At 49.2% G+C, this 23224-nt stretch overlaps 1 protein-coding gene across 1 annotated transcript in view; it reads right to left on the reverse strand.

Annotated features, from left to right (window-relative positions):
* TRAF7 (TNF receptor associated factor 7) overlaps positions 1 to 23224 on the reverse strand; it is a 91437-nt gene that overhangs the window by 20934 nt on the left and 47279 nt on the right. The window contains 7 exon segments of the mRNA XM_032230242.1: positions 4801 to 4935; positions 6458 to 6491; positions 6494 to 6572; positions 6574 to 6641; positions 7971 to 7997; positions 8000 to 8003; positions 21083 to 21175. Coding sequence (XP_032086133.1) covers positions 4801 to 4935; positions 6458 to 6491; positions 6494 to 6572; positions 6574 to 6641; positions 7971 to 7997; positions 8000 to 8003; positions 21083 to 21175 — 440 coding nt within the window.

Below are 23224 nucleotides of genomic sequence, written 5' to 3' on the forward strand. Positions count from 1 at the left end.
AAAATTACAAATATAAAAGGAAAAGAAAGAAAAAAAAAGAAAAAAGAAAAAACTCTTTGTATTAAGCTCAGCCCCCCATCTTTATTAATGTTAAGCAGTATAAATCATTCTATATATATTTTATTCTCGTCTCTGCTTCTTTGTTATTTACCCGAACTTCCTGTAGACTCCCAGTTCATCTTCTTAACCTTATATTCAAATAAAAAATTTATGCAAATTTATGCAGACATCAGTTTTCGATCTAGCTCAAAATGATCTCACCAAACTTCCTTTCTAGTAGGATTTAAACAGCGTGGATCATTCCACCTATTCAATAATAATTTACCCAAGAATCAGTTTACATTCTGTCTCGAGATAATCTCACCAAGCTTTCCCTTCTAATAGAGTTTAAACAACGTAGATTATTCCGCATGAATTTTACCCTCATCCCTTGCTTCTCTGATATTTACCACAACTTCCTGTAGTCACTCCAACTAATCTTTCTTACCTTATTTTCGAATAATAATTTACACAAGAGTCAGTTTGCCTTTTAACTCAAAGTAATCTGATCAAGCTTTCGCTACCCTTCCACCTACCCGCGTACCCGGCTCCCTTCTCCCAAACCAAAATTCAGTAAAATTACCATCTCCACTCTCTTCACTTTAAAGTCCTGAACAATTTAAGTTAAAGTTCAAACATATAAGTCCCGTGAAATGTGTTCAACATCCGCTCCACGTAATTCAGTCCCAATATCACACCACCAGTATCCAATTCCGCTTTTTCAACCGGAGAGAGATCGCAAACCCCCATTCAATCCACAACTTTGACCAATATTTTGAAATGTCTACAGGAAAACATCGTAGTCTAGAGACTGAATATCTTGCAAATTGTTGGGTCTAACAGGATACCGTATCTTAAACCAACCAATATTTTGAAGACATAGCTCAATCCTCGATCTCTGCTCTTCTGCTTCTCCAGGAGGGGGAGAGCTACACCCTCCGTCTTGCAGCCATGTGGTCTGCTGCTTGCCTTCCCCTCCGCCTTGTCTTTCCTCTTTTCCGAGGTGAGTCAGGAAGTCCCGCCTTCAAAGTTCTTATAGTAGAAATCTTGAGCTTCCGAAACAGAATTGAGACGAAATCTTTGATTCTCAAATGTGACCGTGATGCCAGCTGGTGCTTCCCATTTATAATGAATCTGGTGTTTTCTAAGCTCTTCAGTTAGAAAAGTATAGTCTCTTCTTGCTTTTAACATCTGGGATGGTATTTCTTTGAAGACAAATCTGCCCATCAACTCGCAACCTATTGTTGTAAAACTTTTGTATGATCGCATTTCTGGATTCTTTTGTGGAGAAATATATGATTATGTCCCTCGGGAGCTGTCGCTGTTCTGCTACCAACGAATTCTGGCGATAGATTTTCCGAATCTGCCAATCAAAATTAAATCCCGGACTTCCACCGCATGGCTGAAGGCCTCAACAAAAGTCTGTTTCAAATTCTCTCGCTCCTTTTCACGCAATCCTCTGACTCTTATTGCAATGCCTTCCTGTTAAAATTTATCATACGAGCTGTTCTTGAGTATCTCTAATTTTTTGTTGTAATGTTTGCATGTTAGTAGTCAAATTAGAATTAGCCTCCTCCAAACTTTCCAATTTATTCTCCATTCAGCGGTGTAATCTGTCAGAGCAGACACGGCTACAAACATATTCGCCTTCATTTGGGCAATCTTAGTCTTTAAGTTATCATATAACTCCAATACAAATTCTTTAATTTCCTGTTTAACAGTCATTAAGCATTTGAAAAAAAAATTCCTGTGTTAAGAAATCTCCAGTAGAGGGCGTAGGAGACAAGGGCAGCGATTTTGTAACAGATTCTTTAAGCACATTCGTAGAAAAACGCTTCGGCTTTGACCTGGGAGCCATCATGAGTAAAGAGATAACAAATAAACAGCGCTCTCGCTCCCCTCAATTTCCAAAAAAAATTTTGTTTGTAGATTTTGGGTAGTTAATGAGGAATAGTCTCCAGGAAGGTAAAGCGGCTAAGTACATCCCCTATCAGTCACCAACGGAGAAAAATCGCCATTTTGTAATGCGTTTAAACAAAGAAGCCTCTAGGACAACGAGGCTGGTGTTTAAGATAGTAATAAAAGTAAAACCTCTCAGGGGTGGGACCCGCTCGTATTAATCATAACTTCAAACAACTTTGCTTTGTCCTGAGGGGGGAGTCTCCTGTCTAGGGCTGCAAAAAAGGCAGCTGAGAAGAACTGGCTGGAGATAAGGGCTCAGCTACGCTGGATCTAATCTCCGTCCACAGCCAAAAAAAAGGAAGAAGGCTGTGAACTACGAATAGACCCTAGCCACTGGGCTTCTCCCTGCCCCTTTTCTTGCCAAAAAGGGGTGATATCTTTGATCTTATTTAGATATACAGACCAGATCTCTGAGAGGAGCTCCATTGAGCTCCCGTCGGCGACAGGTTCCTCCCCCAGAAGTCTCTGTAACAACTTCTTCTCTACAATACAATAGCAGAGATGGAAGGGACCTTGGAGGTCTTCTAGTCTAACCCCCTGCCTAGGCAGGAAACTCTATACCGTTTCAGACAAATGACTATCCAAACATCTCTTAAAGGACTTCCAGTGTTGGGGCATTCACAACTTCTAGAGGCAAGCTGTTCCATTGATAATTGTCCTAGCTATCAGAAAAATTCTCCTCAGTTCTAAGTTGCTTCTCTCTTGATTTAGTTTCCACTATTGCTTGTTCTGCCCTCAGGTGGTTTGGAAAATAATTTGACTCCCTCTCTTGGGGCAGCCCCTGAGACATCGGAAGACTGCTATCAGGTCTCCCCCCTCGTCCTTCTTTCATAAGATAGACAGTCCCAGTTCTGCAGCCGTTCTTCGTATGTTTTAGCCTCCAATCCCTAATCTCTTTGTTGCTCTTCTCTGCATTCTTCTAGAGTTTCCACATCTTTTTACATTGTGGCGACCAAAACTGAATGCCGTATTCCAAGTGTGGCCTTACTAAGGCCTTAATAAAGTGGTATTAACCCTTCACGTGATCTTGATTCTATCCCTCTGTTTATGCAGCCTAGAACTGTGTTGGCTTTTTTGGCAGCTGCTGCACACTGCTGGCTCATATTTAAATGGTTGTCCACTAGGACTCCAAGATCCATCTCACAGTTACTACTTCTCTGTTAGTAAAGACTTGGTCTAGGATAGCAGACCTAATCTTTATCTCTTGTTCTTTCACTTTCTGACAAATGAAGCTGTCGGCAAATTGGTTCGGGATTCACTTTTTCACTAACTTTTTGGCAGAGGACGATTTCCAGCAGATGTCAGAATTGTTGAAAATTCCTATTGTTGCTTTGATCATCTGACACAAAATCCTCATCCCTATTTTTTGCCTCTCCAGGCAGCTTGTAATAACAATGCTATTGTTTTAGTTTGACTCTATTTTTATTTCCACCAGAATCTCTCAACGGGATTTCCATGATACAATTGTGAACTTGTGCACGGGCATTTTTAATCTACAGCACAACGCCCTCCCCCTTCCGTTAACTTTGTTCTTCTTTCTAATCTGGATTTCTTGGACTTCATTGAGCTGTGATGACTTGAGTGATCCCTGCTTGCTTCCATGAAATTGAGCCAGGCTGCCACAGGCGTCACCTAGAATGAGCCTGCTAAAAAGCAGTGTCAACCCTAAGGGTGTTTGGATTTTTCACTTTCTTCTCCCTGTTCTCTGGCATTCCTATTCCTCTTTTTTGTTTTTTCCTGAGGAAGTTTATTTGTTGTATCCAAGAAGCTCTCATCTTCATGGTGGCACAGTGGTTGGAACTAAGTATTGCAGGCTAATTCTGCGACTGTCAGCAGTTTGAGCCTAACCGTCTCATGACTTCAGCCTTCCATCTTTCCAAGGTCAGTAAAATGAGGACTCAGATTGTTGCAGGCAATAGGCTGACTCTGTAAAATCCCTTAGAGAGGGCTGGGAGGCATTATGCAGTGGAACATAAGTGCTATTTCTATCTTTTCTGATGCGTGGCAGTGTTTCTTTCCTCAAGTCCCTTTTCCAATTAGCCTGCAATTCCATCAGGGTAGTTTGGGTTGTCGTTAGACAGGGTGAGGATTAAGATCACCCTGAACTTCCTTGGCTGACTACGCTGGTTGGAATCTCTTCCCACACCAAACGTTCAAGCTAAAATCCTCTTTTGCTCTATTTTGACTTGTTGAATGAGCGTGCTCTCCTGGGAGCTGCCTTGCTTTCCTGATGCTGCTTGTCTTTTCACTGAACTGCAGCTGCTTAACTGCATATGTTTAGAGATAGAAGACATTAAACCAATGATTCCCACCTTTTTTTAGTCATGCATCTCTAAATCCTGGTCCTCCCCACCACCCTCTGTGACATATAATTCTTTCTTTACTCAAAAAATGAACATATGGAGGAAGCCTAAAAGGCCATTAAATTGGTTAAACAAGTTTCAAACTATCCCCTTAAAAAGCAAATTGCCCCCTGTGGGGCCTTGGCCCCACATTGGGAACCACTGCATTAACAGATATGCATCATATTTATTATGATTAAAACAAAACCAGCTTCTTATTTGAAGGAGCGTTCTAGAGATTAGATATTGCAGAACAGCCTAGAGCAGGGATGTCAAACTCGTGGCGCGCAGGCCAAATGGGTAATGCACTGGCCACGCCTACATTATGTGACGTGCCATCGTGAGTTTGACACCCCTGGACCAGAGTCAAGCATCACGGGAGCGAGGCCTGGGAAGCAACCCTTGGGATGGGTAAAGAAGGGAAGACTCTCCCAGGAGGTTGTGGATCCCTGCTTACCCGTATTTGGAGTGAGGGCACTTGATGTGCTCACACTCCTTCAGATGTGCCTCCAGGTTCATCTTGAGCAACGGAGGGCAACTGGGATTGTTGGGGCAGCGCACTGGCCGGTAGTCACAGCTGCCTTCATGGTCCCTAGATATAAAAGGAGGAATGTCAGAAGATGAGTTTCTCTCCTCTCTCCTTCCCTCCCTCCCTCTCTCACACACACCTTCACTGGATTACTATTCTTTGGCAAAGGAACCAGATATTTTTCTACAGTGGCATCAGGGAAGCCCTCTGGACATCTCCCTCTTTAGATAACTTGAGGGCAGCTGGCCATTTCCAGAGTTACCATAAAACCCAGTACCAATATTTGAGTTGGTGAGATTTTTACAAACATCTTGGGAGTGCACTCACACAAAATGGGTGATTTTGTCAGCAGGGTGAAAAACAAAAGCCACATTTTTACTGAAATGAAAATTGATGAGATGGGAAGAATCATCATCCTTCCCCCCACCCCCACTTCCATCCCAATAACTCTATTGTTCCATGATGCTGGGCTACAACCATCCAGCTTTTGTAGTCTTATGAGCTCTGGCTATGGAAATAGAGCTGTGGATTAGCTGAACGAAGAATCTGAGCCAGAAAGGTTTCATTAATTTCACTAAAGTATTGATCACAGTTTTGCCAGGATCTGCAACAAAGGGGACTGAAATACATCTACAGAGAAGTCCAGATTTTGTTTCATCCTCTGCAGCTTCCTCTGCAGCAACCCATGGATAAGCTGTCCCAAAGGAGGTTTTTCAAGAGGCAACTGGACTTTCTAGTTTTTCTTTGAAGATGTTTCGCTTCTCATCTAAGAAACATTTTGGATGAGAAGAGAAATGTCTTCAAAAGAAAAACCAGAAAGTTCAGTTGTCTCTTGAAAAACCACCTTTGGGACAACTGCGACCTGAAGGACGAGAATCTCAGAGACCCAGATAGCTCCATTTAGGACCCTCCTCAATAATTTGATCTTGGCTATCAAAAGGCAGTCACAATGGTTGCATTTCAGCTGGCTTTTCAGCAGTTGTCAATTATTTAGGATAGTTTAAGACAAAGAAGCGGGGGGGGTGGGGGGCAGCGAGGGCGCAGAGGTTCCTCTATCTCTATCCTTGAAACCACTCAAGGTCTAAAAGTTTGACCTTTCCTCTTCCATCCCACCAGTTTAAGATTTATTGGGAAAAAGTCTTCCCTTGGTCCGCAGCGCTATTCTCAGGTCATGTCTGTTTCAAATCTCTCTGCAGCCATCCTCAATAGTTCTGTCAAAGACATGAGGGGGGGTGGAGGTGGGACCAGTTCTGGAGAAACCAGTAGCGGAAAGTTTAAGTAGTTCAGCAAACCAGTAAATCCCACCTCTGACTGGCCCCACCCCCATCTATTCCGTGCCTCCCGAGTCTCAGGTGATTGGGAGGGAATGGGATTTTGCAGGATGTATCCCCTGCCACATTCACCAAGCCATGCCCAACAAGCCATGCCATGCCACAGAACCGCTAGGAAAAAAAATTTGAATTCCCCACTGGTGGGGGGAAGGGGAGCAGGGTGAGGGAGAACATCACCCTGCTGAATTCGAAGAAGCCACCATGCCCAAACAAACCAGCGATCTACGGGAAGAGGCTTCACACGGCTCACTTACTTCCTGGCACTCAGTTTAATGGTGAAGGGGCACCATGGGGGTCCACCTCGAAGGCTGAAGGCTTGCCACTGGCGCTGGACCGGCAGCCGTACTTGCAGTGAATGAAGAGCTCCCCCGATTTGTTCAGCCACTGCAATGTTGTTCACCACCACTGTCAGTTTGGCATTGTCCACTGGGCACTTCTCTGCAGGGAGAAACGCTGGTGTGAACGATTTAATTCAGGACACCATCCCGAGCTGGGAATCCACTAGGGTGAACCCCTTTAAAACACTTCGGGGGGAAATCTGAAACCAATTTCTAAGGAAAGCTGTTTTCCACTTAAATGCAGATAACTTCCTCAAATGTGTGAATCTATAAATTCGTCAATTAATTGGCATGCATTTCATCAATTAAGTAATTCACATTATCTTCACGTGTATTATCTCGGAAAGGTCATTCCTCAAGCTCTCCAATCATTGTTGTGCATCCCTCTGGTGACATTTCTGCAATTCCCCGGAATGCCTTTCAACCATAGTTTCAAACTGAAACACAGAAATGTTGCAGTGGAGACATTAAAATAGACTTTGAAACAAGGGGAAAAGGTAAGAAATTTGGAAAACCGAATGTAAGGTGGTGTGGTAGCCTAGAGGTGGAGCTCTCGCCTCACAATGAGGAGGCTGGGAGTTTGATCCTAAGCAGAGGCAGATATTTCTTTTTCTGGGCGCAAAGAGAATACGTCTGCTGAATAAACTCCGCATTGGCGACGGAAGGGCATCCGGCCAGTAAACACTCAGCTCCAATCAGTTGCCCAGACTCCACCCCACAAGGGATTATGGGATTGTTAGAAAGAGGATGATCTCCTTGAATCATTGCCCTGGCAATGCCTGCCTCGCCAGAGTTGTACAGTCCTGGTCCACCAAAGTCCCCTACTCTGATCTTGGTGGTCAAAGGAACATCCAGAGTGGAATTTCTCAAGAGGCCATAAAAAGTACAAGAATCCCATCACAAGGAAAGCCCGGGTGCCCTTTTTTAAAATTTGAATTTGACCAAGAAGCAAAAGATAAGCAAAAAGAAAACAAAAGAAAAAGAATGCCTGCACATTCCAACAATGCAGGTCATCCTGGACTTAAAAACAGTTCATTTAGTGACTGTCCAAAGTTACAACAGTGTTGAAAAAAGTGACATGACCGTTTTTCACACTTACGATCTATGCATCATCTCCATTAACATGTGATCAAAATTCAGGCGCTTGGCAACTAACTCATATTTATGACGGTTTGCAGTCTCTTTGGGCTCATGTGATCCCCTTTTGCGACCTTTGGACATGCAAAGTCAATGGGGAAGCGAGATTCACTTAGCAACTATGTGACTAACTTAACACCTGCAGTGATTCACTTAAGAACTACGGCAATAAAGTTCGCAAAATGGGGCAAAACTCACTTAACAAATGTCTCACTTAACAAATGAAATACTGTGATCTTAAGTCGAGGACTACCTGCTTCAAACACAATGTTCAAAGGATTTCAGTACCTACCAGAGGTTAAGGCACATCTCCTGCAAACGTGTGCTGGAAGAAAGAGAACACAAGGTGGTAAGAAATGGGGTGTGTATCACACAATGCCTGTTTTCACCACCAGGGGGCAGCCTCTGTGGGTCCTACTAGGTAGCCTCTGCTTCCTAGAGACCCCCTTGCTCCAGCAGCTGCAACTGGGGATTGGGCTCCTTTTCTCCAGACCTTTTGTAGAGAAAAACCCCGAGCTTTTGTATTCAGCCTCCCTGTGTCCAACTCAACACTCAGGAAGCTAAAGAAAGACGAATTGCATCATTCTTCCTCACATGCAAAATGGGAAAAAGTTTAAAAAATGAATTCTTTTCATATCTGGAAAGAGAAGAACTCAGATTTTGAAAATTTTTCCTTTTATCCGAGGGCTGCATTCTGGGCTAGAAAAGGTGAAAAGGTTCCTTTTCCTATGACCGTTGCGTCTCTTCTTGCAGACAGATGCCATTCGCCTCAGTCTTACCAGAAGCTTCGTTTCATTCAGGACTTTGGTTTCATTTCGGTTTTAGAACTCCCACTTGAAATTATGCCTTTGAGTGTGTACAGCCTCTGATCTGAACCCCCAGCCTTCCGTTGAAACTTGCAGGGGAATGAAGTGCAGAAAAGCTTAAATTCACACCAGAGGATGACGGAGTTCCACTTTCATATTAAGAACTGATCCATTGCTAGAAATGTACAGGTAGTACTCGACTTACAACAGCTTCACTTAGTGGTGATTCAAAGTTACAACGGCACTGAAGGAAAGTGACTTAAACCCCCCTTTTCACACTTACGACTATTGCGGCATCCATGTTCACATGATCAAAATTCAGAGACTGGCAACAGACTCTCATTACGACCGTTGCCGTATCCCAGGGTTATGGGATCAAGCAAAAGTCAATGGGGAAGCAAGATGAGCTTCACAGCTGGTGTTACTAACTACTCACTGTAGTGATTCAATGGTGGTCGTAAGTTGAGGATTACCTGTATTGAAACTGCACAATTTGTTCTGGGGCCTCTGAACTTCTTCCAGAAACTGCCAGGTGACGTCTGGGGCTTACCTGGCACAAGGCCTGTGCAATGAAGGCCAGCCACCTCTACCTATCTAGTCTAGGGGAGAGAAGGACCAGGGGAGACATGATAGCATCTTCCAATATTTGAGGGACTGCCACAGAGAGGAAGGGGGTCAAGCTATTCTCCAAAGCCAGACAAGGAATAATGGATGGAAACTGAACAAGGAAGAGTTCAGCTGGAAATAAGGAGAAATTTCCTGACAGTGAGAGCAATCAATCCATGGAACAGAAGTTACCTTCGGAAGGTTGTGAGCTTTCAAGAGAGATGGGGCTGCTATCTGTCAGAAATGGTCTTGTTCTCCTGCTTGGGCGAGGGGTTAGCTAGCTCAGTGTTTTTCAACCTTTTTTGTGCAAAGGCACACTTTTTCATGAAAAAATCACAAGGCACACCCCATTAGAAAATGTTAAAAAATTTAACTCTGTGCCTATATGACTATATCTAAAGTGTTTTTCCACGGCACACCTTACACTATGTCACAGCACACTAGTGTGCCACGGCACAGTGGTTGAAAAACACTGGACTAGATGACCTACAAGGTCCCTTTCCAACTCTATTAATCTGTGTCTGCAGAAGCATTAAACAGGGAAAGCGACTGATCGATGCCTTCCTATTGGGCTGGCCTAGTGAAGCTCAGATTTACGAAATGATTGGTGCAACTTCCAGTCCTACTGTGAGTAACAGTCTCAAGACATTAGAGAGGGAGGAAACAAGTTAGACCGAAAGTTATGTTACAATTTTGGTTCTTGTCCTTAAGATTTTACACAAATCACAGGGATCTGTTTTAATTGCATTCGTTACCTGATCATCATTTCTATGGCTATTTTGTTACTAAGGAATCCCAGAAAAGCCAGAGGAGAGTTTAGGAGCGATGAGGACGACCAAGAACTGATCCTCGGGGTTCAAGAGGGATTTCTGGGCCAGCTGCTCAGCTCTTCAGAGCCCGAGAGTTGGCACATCTGTGACTGAAGATTAAGTCATCCTGCCCTACTGAAGCACCCTCCCCTCCACTTGCTAAAGTGATTATTTACAGGAATACGCAATGATTTAATGAGCTTTAGAGGCTATGGATACTATTGAGCTCTTCAAAGTGATACCATTTTTTTTCTAATTCATCCCCCCCCCCTGCCCCCATCACTTATAGGATTTTGGTTCACAATCTCTTCTGGTGTCAGGCCTGGGAGCAATCTTTTGCATTGGGCCTTCTGGCCTGCCACAATTAATGCTGTGGGAAAATGGGAGGGGGGATTATATGGAGTATGGGAGATATATAGTCTAAATAACATTCCTTTCTCAGAGAGTCAAGGCCCTTCTGCCCTGCACCTGAGTGGCGGTGACTGGAAGGCATCTCCAGTTGGGACGGTGCCTGATTGAGCCATGGGATGGACCTGTGGGTGCTGGGCAGAGGCTTGGACTTTCTTTTGGATGGGGAAAACCTGAACACTTTCAGATTTGGGTTTCCCCAGATGTGCCAATAGGAACCTCTCTAATAAATGGAACTTTGAGGAACTCAGACTCAGAGTCTTCTTTCATTGGGGGGTCTTACCTTGGAACCTTGACATCTGGGCTTTGTGTTGGCGACAAGGAAGGTGTTTCTGTGGCAGCCAGGAACACTCCCTAAAAGGACCACAAGAACCAGGCAACCATAGCCACAACTGGAAGGAATGAAGCCTGGGCAGCCAAGCAGAACCTCTGGGAAGAGACACAGACCTTCACTTTCGTCTTAGATTCTCCAGGATAAACCGAGCACAATCACCTACTTGCGGCCGGCCAAACTGAATTGCTCCAAGTGTTTTGTTCCTGCTGGCCTTACTTTCCTCTCTGAGGAGAGGAGTAGGAGGGGGCTCGGCAGCCCCCAAACTGAGGGCAATTCTCCCCAGCTGCTCACTTCCCTTTCCTGCTCTACCCATTCAGGAAAATGCTCTTGCCAGAGGCCAAAGCAGTCTGCAGCTGAGCAGAAAGCAAGCTGGGCCCTGCTCCCAATTTCCATTTCCATATGCCCCAAACATTCAAGCAGCTAGCTGGAAAAAGCGTGAGGGAACTGCACAAGAGAAAGGGGTCTCTGCCTTTCTGGATAGCTCTGTCAATGTGCCATTAACCTTTCTTTAGGAACCACAACGGCCAGGGCTCATATGCTCTGCGTGTCCAAACCATCTTTGTGGGTTGCAATGTCTGGCATGAATGACATCTGGAAGAATAGAGACATCAGTTCTTGCAATTCAATGCAGATTACCTAATGCAATATTATTTTCCAACTGCTATTTATGGCTGAGAAACTTTGGACTCTGAAAAAGGCAACTAGGAGAAGGGTGGGTGCCTTTGAATTGTCATGCTAGAGGCAACTATTACCCATCCCAGGGATGATAAAAATAACCAAGAAGTTCTAGAGCCGAACTTCACTAAAAGATCACTCGAAGCCAAAATCGAAAACAGAGGCTGTCATATTTCGGTCATGTCACAAGAGCTGACTCATTGAAAAGTCATTCAGACAGCTTCTGACCTTCTGGCTTGAAGTGGAAAAGAATGAAATTTTGATTTTGGGTTTTACCAAGTAGATTGATAGATCCTTATAGAAATGGCCTTTTCATATTATTCTGAAAAACAAAAAGTTGTGATTTGATGTTAATGGACTGGAGGCTAAAACATAAGACCAACGATTGCAAGAACTGGGCATGGCTGATCTAGTGAAGAGAAGCACCAGAGGAGACAGGATAGCAGTCTTCCAATATTTGAGGGGCTGCCACAGAGAGGAGGGGCTCAAGCTGTTTTCCAAAGCACCCGAAGGCCAGACAAGGAATAATGGATGGAAACTGACCAAGGAGAGATTCAACATGGAAATAAGGAGGAACTTTCTGACCATAGAACAATCAACCCAAGGAACAGAAGTTTCATTCGGAAGTTGTGGGAGCCTCATCACTGGAAGCTTTCAAGAAGAGACTGGACATTTCTGCCATCTGTCAGAAATGGTGTAGGGTCTCCAGCATGGGCAAGAGAGGTTGGACTAGATGATTGATAAGGTTCCTTCCAACTCTGTTAAACTGAATCTATCCAAGATGATCAAAGCCCGGGAGGCTAAACATACGATGAACTGTTGCAGGAACTGGGCCTGGCTAGTCTAGGGAAGAGAATGGCAGTTGGACTTACCTGAACTGCATGTTTCGAAGAAAGGTGTGGGAGGAGTAACCAATGGTATTATCCCAGCCCTCTTGCCTAGGAGACTGAGGTAATCTTTTGAGGCCACACCTACGTTCCTCCTCTGACCTCCCCAGATTAACTGATGGATCGTAGCAGAGCACCTGAAAGGAAGGACAGACAAAGAACAGCACAACACACATCCTTCCTGTCTGCTATTGTTTGACCCTTGAGCTAACTCAGGCTCCTTTGGCGCTGGGCGCCCTACACCGGGGGGGGGGAAGTGACTCTTCCCACACCTTTCTTCGAAATATGCAGTTCAGGTAAGTCCAACTGCCAGTTTCCTAAGTGAAGGTGTGGGAGGAGTAACCAATGGGACATAGCAAAGCTAGATGTCCTGGGAGGGATTTGATGGGCCTGAGCCCCCCGGAGAGTCCAGGAATCCCTGCAATACCCTCCTGCCGAAGGCAGCCTCCGTGGAGGCGTAAGCGTCTAGCCGGTAATGCCTAATGAACGGTGAGGGAGAAAACCAGGCGACAGCCCGGCAGATCTCCTCTATGGGTGCCTGGGTGGACCAGGCTGCTGAGTTGGCCGCACTTCTGGTGGAGTGCGCTGTGATGCCCTCTGGGACCTGGAGTCCCCCTGCCCCGTAGGCCTGAGATATGGCTGCTCTAATCCACCTGCTGATGGTGGCCGGAGAGACCCTGGCCCCCGGGTGGAAGGCTGATAGGATATAAACAGGGCTTCCGACGCTAAGGAAGCCGTGCGCTTCAGGTAAATGCGCAAGGCTCTTCTGACGTCCAATTTGTGCCAGGATCTCTCCCCCTCCCTGGAGGTTGGCGACAGCAGAAACTAGGGCCTGTGAAACGGGGAATTGACCTTGGCATGACGCGGGGTCCAGTCTGAGGATTGACCCGGTTCTCTAGAAAGGTGCAGAGATCCACTCTGCTGGAGAGAGCGTTGATCTCAGACACTCTCCTGGCTGAGGTGATGGCAACCAGGAATGACGACCTTAAAGGTCCAGAAATTGAAGGGAAACCTCCCTCAAGGTTCAAACGGTGCCTCCATCAGGCCTGGAGGACTATGGTTAGGTCCCAGGTGGGGAATCGATGGACCACTGGGGGTTCAGATTCGCCAGCCCCTTAAGAGCGCCTTAGGACTGGATTTGGGACAAGGGAGGAGCATTCACTCCCTCCCTCACAGGACGTAGAGAGGGCGGAGACCTGTCTTCTAAGGGTGCTGGTGGCCTTCTCTTGTCCCCCCTGGAGGAAATCCAGAACCTGTGGGACAGAGGCCGAAGCTGGGCGGAAGACCTTTAGCTTGGCACCAGTCCGCGAAGGCTGCCCAGGAGGCGTTGTAATGCGAGTGGTGGAACTGTCTCCTGGACGCCTCCACTGTCTTGATGACGCTCTCGGAAAAATGAGCCTCTCTCAGCTGTTCCCGCTCAATCACCAGACGGTCAGATGAAGCCACTCTGGATCCGGGTGCTCCAGGGACCCCTGGTGCAGAGACACCTCCCCCGCTGGGATCCTCCAGTGAGGGGCTGAGGACAGATCCACTAGGTCTGCCAGCCAGGGGCGGCGAGGCCAGAAGGGACGCACCAGAATGACCTCTGCTCCCTCTGCCACCACCTCCTCAGGCCCCGGGGATGAGGGGAAGGGGGGGAAAGGAGTAGAGAAGACCTGGTGGCCATCTGCATCGAAGGGCGTCCGTGTCCATGGCTCCCCTGGCCGGGAACCTCGATATGAATTCTGGCAGTGGGGTCGCGAAGAGATCCACGTCGGGTGTCTGAACCTCTCGCAGATCTGTTGGAAGATTGAGGGATGAAGCTGCCACTCCCCGTTGTCTATTGTCTCCCTGCTGAGCCAATCTGCCTGCTGGTTCTCTGTTCCATGAGATGCGCTCCGCTCTGATGGACTGCAGGTGTCTCTCTGCCTAGTTCCCCAGTCGCAGGGCCTCGTCACGAAGAGCTTGGAATGGGTGCTGCCCTGCCTGTTCACATGGGCCTTGGCTGCCACGTTGTCTGTCAGGACGAGGACATGATGCCCGGTCACCATGTTCTTGAAGTGACGAAGGGCCAGGTGGATGAGGTGAGCCCCCCCAGCCGAAGAGGATTGCGTCTGTGGTGAGGATCCTTCCTTGCTGGTTCTCTGAAGAGGCATCCCCTGCTCAAGGCTGGGGACAGCCACCAACGGAACGAGAGCAGCACCTGGGGTGACACCCGAACCTTGAAGCTGGCATCGCTCATCCCGGCTCTCTGGTGTGGGAGTAGGAACCACTGGAACTCCCTGGTGTGTAGTCAGGCCATGGCACGATCCCTATGCAAGAGATGAGAAGAACTACAGGGACAGAGCGTAACTTGCGAACTTCATGAACCAGTTTTACAATGCTGTCCTTTCGTCTTGGGAAAGGAAAACCTCCCCAGCCACTGAATCTATAATGGATCCTAGGTGCTGGAGCCTGGTGGATGGAACCAGATGGCTCTTCTCCAAATTAATGGAGAATCCCAGGCCCTGAGGGTGTCGATGGTAGTCCCCAAGTCCTGTTTGGCAGGACTCTGGGGACCTAGTTAAGACGAGGATGTCGTCTAAATAACAGAACAAATGGACTGGGAGGATGAGCGCAGGTGGCCTGTGGCTGCGGCCAGCACCTGGTGAATGTCCTGGGGGCTGAGGCCAGCCCAAAGGGAAGAGCCCTGTATTGGAAGTGGTTGCCCTCGTGGGAAAACCTAAGGAATTTGTGGTGTTCCAGGGCGATTCTGATGTGCAAGTATGCCTCGGTGAGGTCAATGGAGGCTAGGAAATTGCCTGGACGGATGCCCTCTAAGATGGACTTTAAGGAGGCCATTTTAAACTTGCGGTAGACAACCCTGGAATTGAGGGAGTTTAAGATCCAGGATGGCTCTCCACCCCCCTGAACTCTTGGGGACTAGGAAAAGGTTTGAGTAGAAGCCGGATCCCTTCTCCCCCTCTGGGACCTTTTCAATGGCCCTGATCTCTAGCAGGTGCTTGATGGCCTTGGCCTTAAGGGCCCGCTTGGTCGGATCTGTGGAGGAGGCGAAGGTGCGGAATCTACTAGGGGGGAGTGAGCGAAACTCCAGCTGCAGCCCGAGCCTTACAGTCTGGAGGACCCACTCATCCGAGGTACTCGTTCCCAAGCATCCGCGAAAAGGGAGAGGCGACCGCCAATAGGGTGATCTGGGGGCGGATCACTTGAACCTGCGGAAGGAGCGACCCATCTCCTCCTCGAAAGGGCCGCTTGCCCTGCTGCTGGCCTCTGAACCTGTCTCTATGGAACTGCCTATCCCCCTGCCTATGGAACCTGGGGTTCTGATACCTCTGGTTCTCGTTCTCCACGTCAGGTGGCCTGTACGAGGTTCTCCTGGGATATGACGCATGTCAGAAGTCTGAGCATCTGGTAGTCGTTGGGAAGACCTTCCGCTTGTTCTTATCCTCCACCAGGATAGGATCCAGTGCAGTTCCAAACAGCTTCTCAACGGTGCAGTCTGCTCCCGTTAGGTGCCACTTCATCCGGGACTCTGCCTGCCAATGGCGTAGCCACAGCAGGCGCCTAGACGCCACTGAGGATGACATTGCCCGGGACCCATACTTAACTGCGTCCAGAGTGGCGTTCGCCGAGAACTGTGTGGTTGCCAGGATCTTGGAGATGTCCTGCAGCAACGAACCTTGAGGCCGGAGTCCTGTACCTCAGCTGCTCCAACCACAGCACCGTGGATCTGTTGAAAAAAGAAGCCGAAGTGGCCGCCCTAATGGCCCAAGTTATAGCTTGGAATGTCTTGCGCAGCACGATGTCTGCCTTCTTGTCCTCTGCCTTGAGGCATCTGGCGATGTCTCCTGTGATCACTGCTGACGCTGAGGCTAGGGTGGCCACCGGATTGTCCACCTCAGGTACCTGGCGAGCTTGAGCAAAGGTCTGGTTAAGGTTATAGAATTTCCTCTCATTCCGCCCTGGATTGGGAAAGGACCTGGCTTCACCCACTGAGATTTGAGCACCTCTAGAAACATCTCTGGCATGGGGATCTCCTCCTTAGCCACGGGAGGTCTATGGAAGGGCCCCTTCTTATTCTTGCCCTTACTAGTGCCAGTCGTTTCAGCCACAGGCTTAGGATCTGGGGGGGGGGGGGTCCAGATCTGCTGTGGCACTTGCCTTGCGGAGCAAGGAACTAAATAAGGAAGGGGGAAAACGGCCCGTGATGGTGGAGTCGTCCTCTGCCTGGGGTTCTTCATCCTCAGAGAACCCCACCTCCTTCAACTCTCCCTCCTCCAAATCGGAAGCCTGATAGCAGTAGAGGGGGAGGGAGACCTGGCTCCTCTGGCAGCCGAAGTGCTGGGGCGCTCCTGGTGGCCCTGGAAGGCTCCTGGGGGGCCCTGCTCCTGGAGCTCTGAGGCTGCTGGTTTAACCCAGAGGCCATCACTTGGGCTAAGGCCCTAGCTAGCATGTCCTGAAAGCTATTGGTGAGCTCAGGTAAGGCAGGCTGGAGTCTGGTGGCTGGGGATATTCCCTGGGGTCAGGGGATAGAGGAGCCAACCAATGCCTCACTGGGCTGGGAGCCCTGCGCCCAAATGTATCTGCCCTCGACTCCGCTGGAGGTGCAGGCGAAAGGGGGGGCAATAGGGAACTGTGCCCTCTACCTGAGAACCTTGGAAAGCCAGGGGATGCTGCCCGGGCCTCAGCCAGGACTGGAGGTCTGTGGGGAGATCGGGACCTGGAGGGGGAAGGGCTGATGGTAGCCCTGAATCTTCTGGCTGAGGCCTGGTTGTCCTGGCCTCCTTCCCAGGGGTGCTTTCTTAGGAGCCCTGGTCTTGTCCCTCCTCATTGGGGTTCTCCCCCTGGGAGCCGGGGAGACCCCCCCAGAGGTCCCATCGTCTGGATCTGCACCCCCTGGAGCTCTAGGCCTGGCATTCTGCTCCTCGCCGCCTCCGCTATTTACTCACAGTTGTGGTGCCCACCAACCTCCTCTTTGCTCAGCCGGCCTTTAAAGGGGGGGGGGGCGGATTCAGTCTTCTGTCCCTGAATCCGCCCTTCTTCGTTCTTCTGCCACTGATCTGTGGCTGGACTGCCGGCAGGCACCACTCCGGAGCCCTCCCCGGATCACCGGCGGAGTAGGTCCTAAATGAAGCCTCTTCCGGCTTCGCTGGTGCCTCCTGAGTGCTTTCGGCGTCCATCGGAGAACGCCGATCATGCGCTCGCCCATGTGCTCTTACAAGATGGTGGCCGTTAAGATGGCGACCGCTGACCTGCGGTCTGAGCCTCCTCTGGAGCTGGGCGTGTTGGGCCGATCTCCGAGGGATCCCCGGGCCTCGCAGGTCTTTGTCGGCCCCCTCTGAGGCCGCGTGGCCGCTCCTGTCGCCCCCGCGATGCGGAGGCTTCCTCCCCTTCTAACGTGACTGTCCAGTCGCTCGGGGAGCGCGCACATGCTGGCAAGCGGCAAGGCTGGATCCAGTAGCGCAGAGTCTTTGTCGGCCCCCTCTGAGGCCGCGTGGCCGCTCCTGTCGCCCCCGCGATGCGGAGGCTTCCTCCCTTTCTAACGTGACTGTCCAGTCGCTCGGGGAGCGCGCACATGCTGGCAAGCGGCAAGGCTTGGATCCAGTAGCGCAGAGCACGGCAGAGGAGAGATGGAAACGAAGAAGCTATAAAGTAAAATACTGTAGTGAAGGAATCCTGTAGGAAAAACACTTCAGAGTCTTCAAAGTGAAGGGAGAGTCAGAGTAACGCTCCTTTCAGGCTGGAGACTGAGGTTAATCTGGGGAGGTCAGAGGAGGAACGTAGGTGTGGCCTCAAAAGATTACCTCAGTCTCCTAGGCAAGAGGGCTGGGTTAATACCATTGGTTACTCCTCCCACACCTTCACTTCGGAAACGGACCAGGGGAGACAGGAGAGAAGTCTTCCAATATTTGAGGGGCTGCCACAGAGAGGAGGGGGTCAAGCTATTCTCCAAGGCACCTGAAGACCAGACAAGGAACAATGGCTGGGAACTGACCAAGGAGAGATCCAACATGGAAATAAGGAGGAACTTTCTGACAGTGAGAACAATCAACCCATGGAACAGAAGTTGTGGGAGCTTCATCACTGGAAGTTTTAAAGAGACTGGACTGCCATCTGTCAGAAATGGTGTAGGTCTCCTACTTAGTCAAGGGGTTGGACTAGATGACCTTCAAGGTCCTTTCCAATTCTGTTAATCTGTATTTTTAATGCTTTATTTTACTGCAGCAGAGTGAGTCATAAGTCAAATGCTTCTTTTTCTTATCCTTCCTCACTTCTCTTCCCACTCTTCCTCCCCACTCCTTTTCTATTTACTTTTCTATTTTGTATCTTACAATATTTTATATCTCAATAAAAATGTTAAACTGGAAAAAAAAAAGAAAACCAGTTATGCTGATCAGATCACCGTAAAGAGGAGAGGCACCTAGCACCTGCTGGCTGGACACTATAAAGCAGTGGTCCCCAACCCCCGGTCCGCGGACCGGTGCCGGGCCGTGGAGTACCTGGCACCGGGCCGCGCAGCAGCCGGGGGACATGAACAGCTGCCAAAAGGTCCGCAGCGCGCGCTGGTGGAATCCCCGGGCGCTGCTGGTACCGCCGCCACTGCCGCCCCCTGCGAAACCCAAGAGCGGCTCCTTCTCCTGCGAGGCGGCTGGCTGAAGCTGCCCAAAGGTCCGCGCGCGCGCGCTGGTGGAATCCCGGGTGCTGCTGGTACCGCCGCCACCGCCGCCCCCCTGCGAAACCCAAGAGCGGCTCTTCTCCTGCGAGGCGGCTGGCTGAACAGCTGCCACCGCCGTGCGCCTTCCTGCCTCAGCCGCTCCGTCGCTTCCAAGGAATGGCGTCAGCGGCGGCAGCTTTACTTCTGAGGCACTGCACACTTCCCCAATAGTCGTCACAGCCCAGGTAAGAGAACGGGAACTTCCCGCCTGGCTTCCAGCCCGCACCGAAAGGGGGCCGTTGGGGTTTTTTGTGGAGCTCGGAAAAGACGCGCGTCAGCTGTGCGCGTCCGCCTCCTCGGGGCCACTTTTGCCCAAGCGCCCGAGGCAGCCAACCCTGGTAAGCAGGTGGTGGTTAACTGGCGCCTTTGCTGCAGGTTTTTCTGGAAGGGGCCACTGCCGCTGTCCGGAGGTGACCTTGAGCTGCTCGCTCGCTCTATGCGGGGCTGGTGGGGCTGTGACGCTCGGAGGTGGCGCGTGTGGGAGTGAGAGGCGCGGGGACTGGCTTTCTCCGGACCGGCTTTCTCCGGGGGGGGGGGGGGAGGCGAAGGACCAGGCTGCAGCGCAAAGGCTCCTGGGCCGTGCGCAAAGCTCCTGGGCCGTGCGCAAAGGCTCCAGGGAAGAGAGCCCTGTGCGCCCCTGCGCGCGCTCAGCGGGCCACGGTAAAATTATCAAAGGCTGACTGGTCGCGGCGATAAAAGGTTGGGGACCACTGCTATAAAGGATGACCCCAGGATGACCATGGTGGACTGAAGGAGGCGGTATGAGACAGAGGGGCATGGCGAGTGCTGACCCACAGGGCAGCCGAGGGTCGGACTTGAGATGCACCAATAGTGAATCATTGCTTACTTAACGACTGCAGCATTTGCTTAACCGGAACGTTTTAATGACTGCCACAAAACAGGTCATAAAATCAAGTCAGTGCTTTACATCCGTCTCGAGCATGGTAGGCAGGCTCCATTATACTGTGGATTGTAGTTCCTACCAATGGAGATGTTAAAAGGACAGCTGCAAAAATCCACTGGGGGAGAAAGGGCAGCCAAAGAAAAGGCAGATCAATTACCGTATTTTTTAGATAGAAGATGCACCAGAGTATAAGTCGCACCAAGATTTTGAAGAGGGAAATAAAAAAAAAATTTTTTTGCACTCTGCAGACCTCCCAAAGCGGCCCGTTTTCGCAAAAATGGGCCTGTTTTTTGTAAAAAAAAAAAAAAAAAAAAAGGGGCATGCATAGCCTTAAGAGGCTTCCAGAGTGCTCCTGGGGGCTGGGGGAGGGCAAAAATGAGCAAAAAACGGCCCATTTTTCACTCATTTCTGCCCCTCCCCCCCATTCCCAGGAGCACTCTGGAAGCCTCCTAAAGGTTATGCACAGCCATTATTGAGAAGGGGGTGGGTTTTGGGAGGCCAAAAATGCTGTATTCAGTGTATAAGATGCACACAGATTCTCACCCTCTTTTTGAGGGAATAAGGTGCGTCTTTATACTCTGAAAAATACGGTAGGTCCTTTCTTGCCTGTTTCCTCCAGGGGATCAGGATGAGTAGAAGGAAAGGGAAGGGCTGATATTTGAGGCTGGCAGAAAGGGTGTGTTGGGGAGGGGCAGGGAATTTCAGCCTACACCAGGGGTGTCAAACTCAAGGCCCGCAGGCTGGATCTGGCCTGCAGGGTCGCCCTAGAAACAGCGGACCGGCCCGGGGTGCCTCTGCCAGTGAAAATGGACTCCCAATCTCCGTTTTTTTGGCTGGGACAGCCGCCTGCAACCCTCTGGCAGTGAAAATGGAGCCCGTTTTCACTGGCAGAGGGTTGCAGGAGGCCGTCACAGCCGAAAACGGAGGTCAGGAGCCCATTTTCCCTGGCAGAGCACTTGGGCCACCACCGACCCCCCATGACTGACACAAGTGTGTTGAGGTTGTCACTCCCACACTGGCCATGCCCATCCGAGGTCAAATATAACCCTGATGTGGCCCTTAATGAAATTGAGTTCGACACCCCTGGCCCACAACGGTCGAACCTCCCTACTAGGGAAGATTCCGGAGGTGAAGAAAGAAAGATGCATTCATTTGGATTATTTCCCTGAGCAGGAAGTTGGGACTGGATGGCCAAAGTGATCCCCAAACAGGCTCCAATTCAGTCCCACCCCGACTTCATCCTCCACACGACTGGAACTGCAGCTTGGTTCGGCTCCTTACCCCACAGGTCGTGATGACGGGATCCTTAAACACACTGCAACACAACTGGCAACAGAGTTTCACAGAAGGCTGCTCAGCAAACACCAGAGGCTCCTGCAACCAACCAGAACACAGGCATGTGAGAATGAAAGAGCACCTCCCTTTGGTCAAACCCAGCAATGCTCTGCCAGGCCAGGGAGTTTGGGAGACAACATTTATAGGTAGTCCTTGGGCTTACAACCACAACTGAGCCCAAAATTTCTGTTGCTAGTGAGACAGTTATTAAGTGAGCTTTGCCCCATTTCACAACTTTACTTGCTCCAGATGTTAAGTGAACCACAGCAGTTGTTAAGTTAGTCACACAGTCGTTAAGTGAATCTGGCTTCTCCCTCGACCTGGCTTGTCCCCGGGACACTGCGCAACCGTCATAAATGCAAGGCAGTTGCCAAGCCTCTGAATTTTGATCATGTGATCATAAGGATGCTGAAACGGCCATAAGTCACTTTTCAGTGCCGTTGTGACTTTGTATGGCCACTAATGAACTGTTGTAAGCCGAGGACCACCTGCATAATGGCAGAGAATGAAGCTCCAAGTTGTGAATGGCTGGAGAGCTCACCTGGAGAGGAGGAGGAGGAGGAGGAGGAGGAGGAGCATGTGTCGGCCACCCCACAATCTCTAGTCAGTGATGGCTAACCCTTTTCTGGACTGAGTGCCCAGAGCATGCATGCGTAAATGCGCATGCCCGAACCACCAAAATGCAATGCGTGTGCAGCCACCGTGCAGCCACCCCGGCCCCGCATGTCAGAGACCCAAAGACCAGTTGGTTGGTGTGAGGCATGCGCGCATGCCCCAGAGAGGGTGCTGCGTACCACCTCTGACACATGTGGCATCACGGCTATAGGTGTTCACAAGAGGAAAACAATCTTTTCAATTTGAGCACAGCTGTGCAAACTAGGGCTCTCTTTTCTTAAGGTGCAAAAAAAAGCACCTCACATGTCAGGCCAAAGGGAGTTCCCTTCCCATCAGGCCCCCAGCTAACTATCTCTAAAGAGGGGGCCGGGCCAGGGATAGAAGCAGAACTCTCTGGGGCCCAAGCAAAAGCTTTCATTCCCAAAGACCCAGATAACAACTAACAAGGCATTACGAGGGATTGTGTCTGCTGCATTTTTTCTGCTGCCATCTAGCTGGAATTCATCCAGAGTTTTGCAATCCAGATACCAAAATGTCTCCCTTCTTCTTTCACCATCAGGGAGGGGGAAAGGAGAGAATTTTATTTATTCACTTAAAACATCTCAGGAACTCTCGGCAGCTTCCCGGTTGAAAGCAGCGAAGGAACCAGAAGGACTAAGCCAAGGGTGAAATGCTACCAGTTTGGGCCGGTTCTCCTGAACCGATAATTAAAAAAATGCTAAAAAAAAGTTTTTTAAAAAAGTTCCGACAATCAGCTCTGCAACAATCAGTTGCACCGCACAATCCTCAGAACCTTTAAAAAAGCTTTTAAAGCATTTTAAACTACTGGTTCTCCACTTTGGGAGAACTGGAGTAAAAAATGCTTTTAAAAAGTAAATAAAAGTGTGCGCACATGTACAATTACAATAGCAGAGCTGGAAGGGACCTTGGAGATCTTCTAGGCCAACCCCCTGCTTAGGCAGGAAAACCTACATCACTTCAGACAAATCATAATCCAACGTCTTCTTTAAAACTTCCAGTGTTGGAGCATTCACAACTTCTGGAGGCAAGTTGTTCCACTGGTTAGTTTTTTTCTAGCTGTCAGGAAATTTCTCCTCGTTCTAAGTTGCTCTCCCCTTGATTAGTTTCCACCCATTCCTCCCTGTCCTACCCTCAGGTGCTTTGGAGAATAGCTTGACTCCCTCTTCTTTGTGGCAGCCCCTGAAATATTGGAAGACTGCTATCATGTCTCCCCTAGTCCTTCTTTTCATTAAACTAGACATACCCAGTTCTTGCAACGGTTCTTCACATGTTTTAGCCTCCAGTCCCCTCATCATCTTGTTGCTCTTCTCTGCACTCTTTCTAGAGTCTCCACATTTTTTCTACATCATGGCCACCAAAACTGCATGCAGTATTCCAAATGTGGTCTTACCAAGGCAAAAGTGTGTGTGCAAACAGGTAGCAGACTTCAGAGCATTTCAGCCCTGGACTAAG

Source organism: Thamnophis elegans, chromosome 14 (assembly GCF_009769535.1).
Source record: "Thamnophis elegans isolate rThaEle1 chromosome 14, rThaEle1.pri, whole genome shotgun sequence".
Lineage (NCBI taxonomy): Eukaryota > Metazoa > Chordata > Lepidosauria > Squamata > Colubridae > Thamnophis > Thamnophis elegans.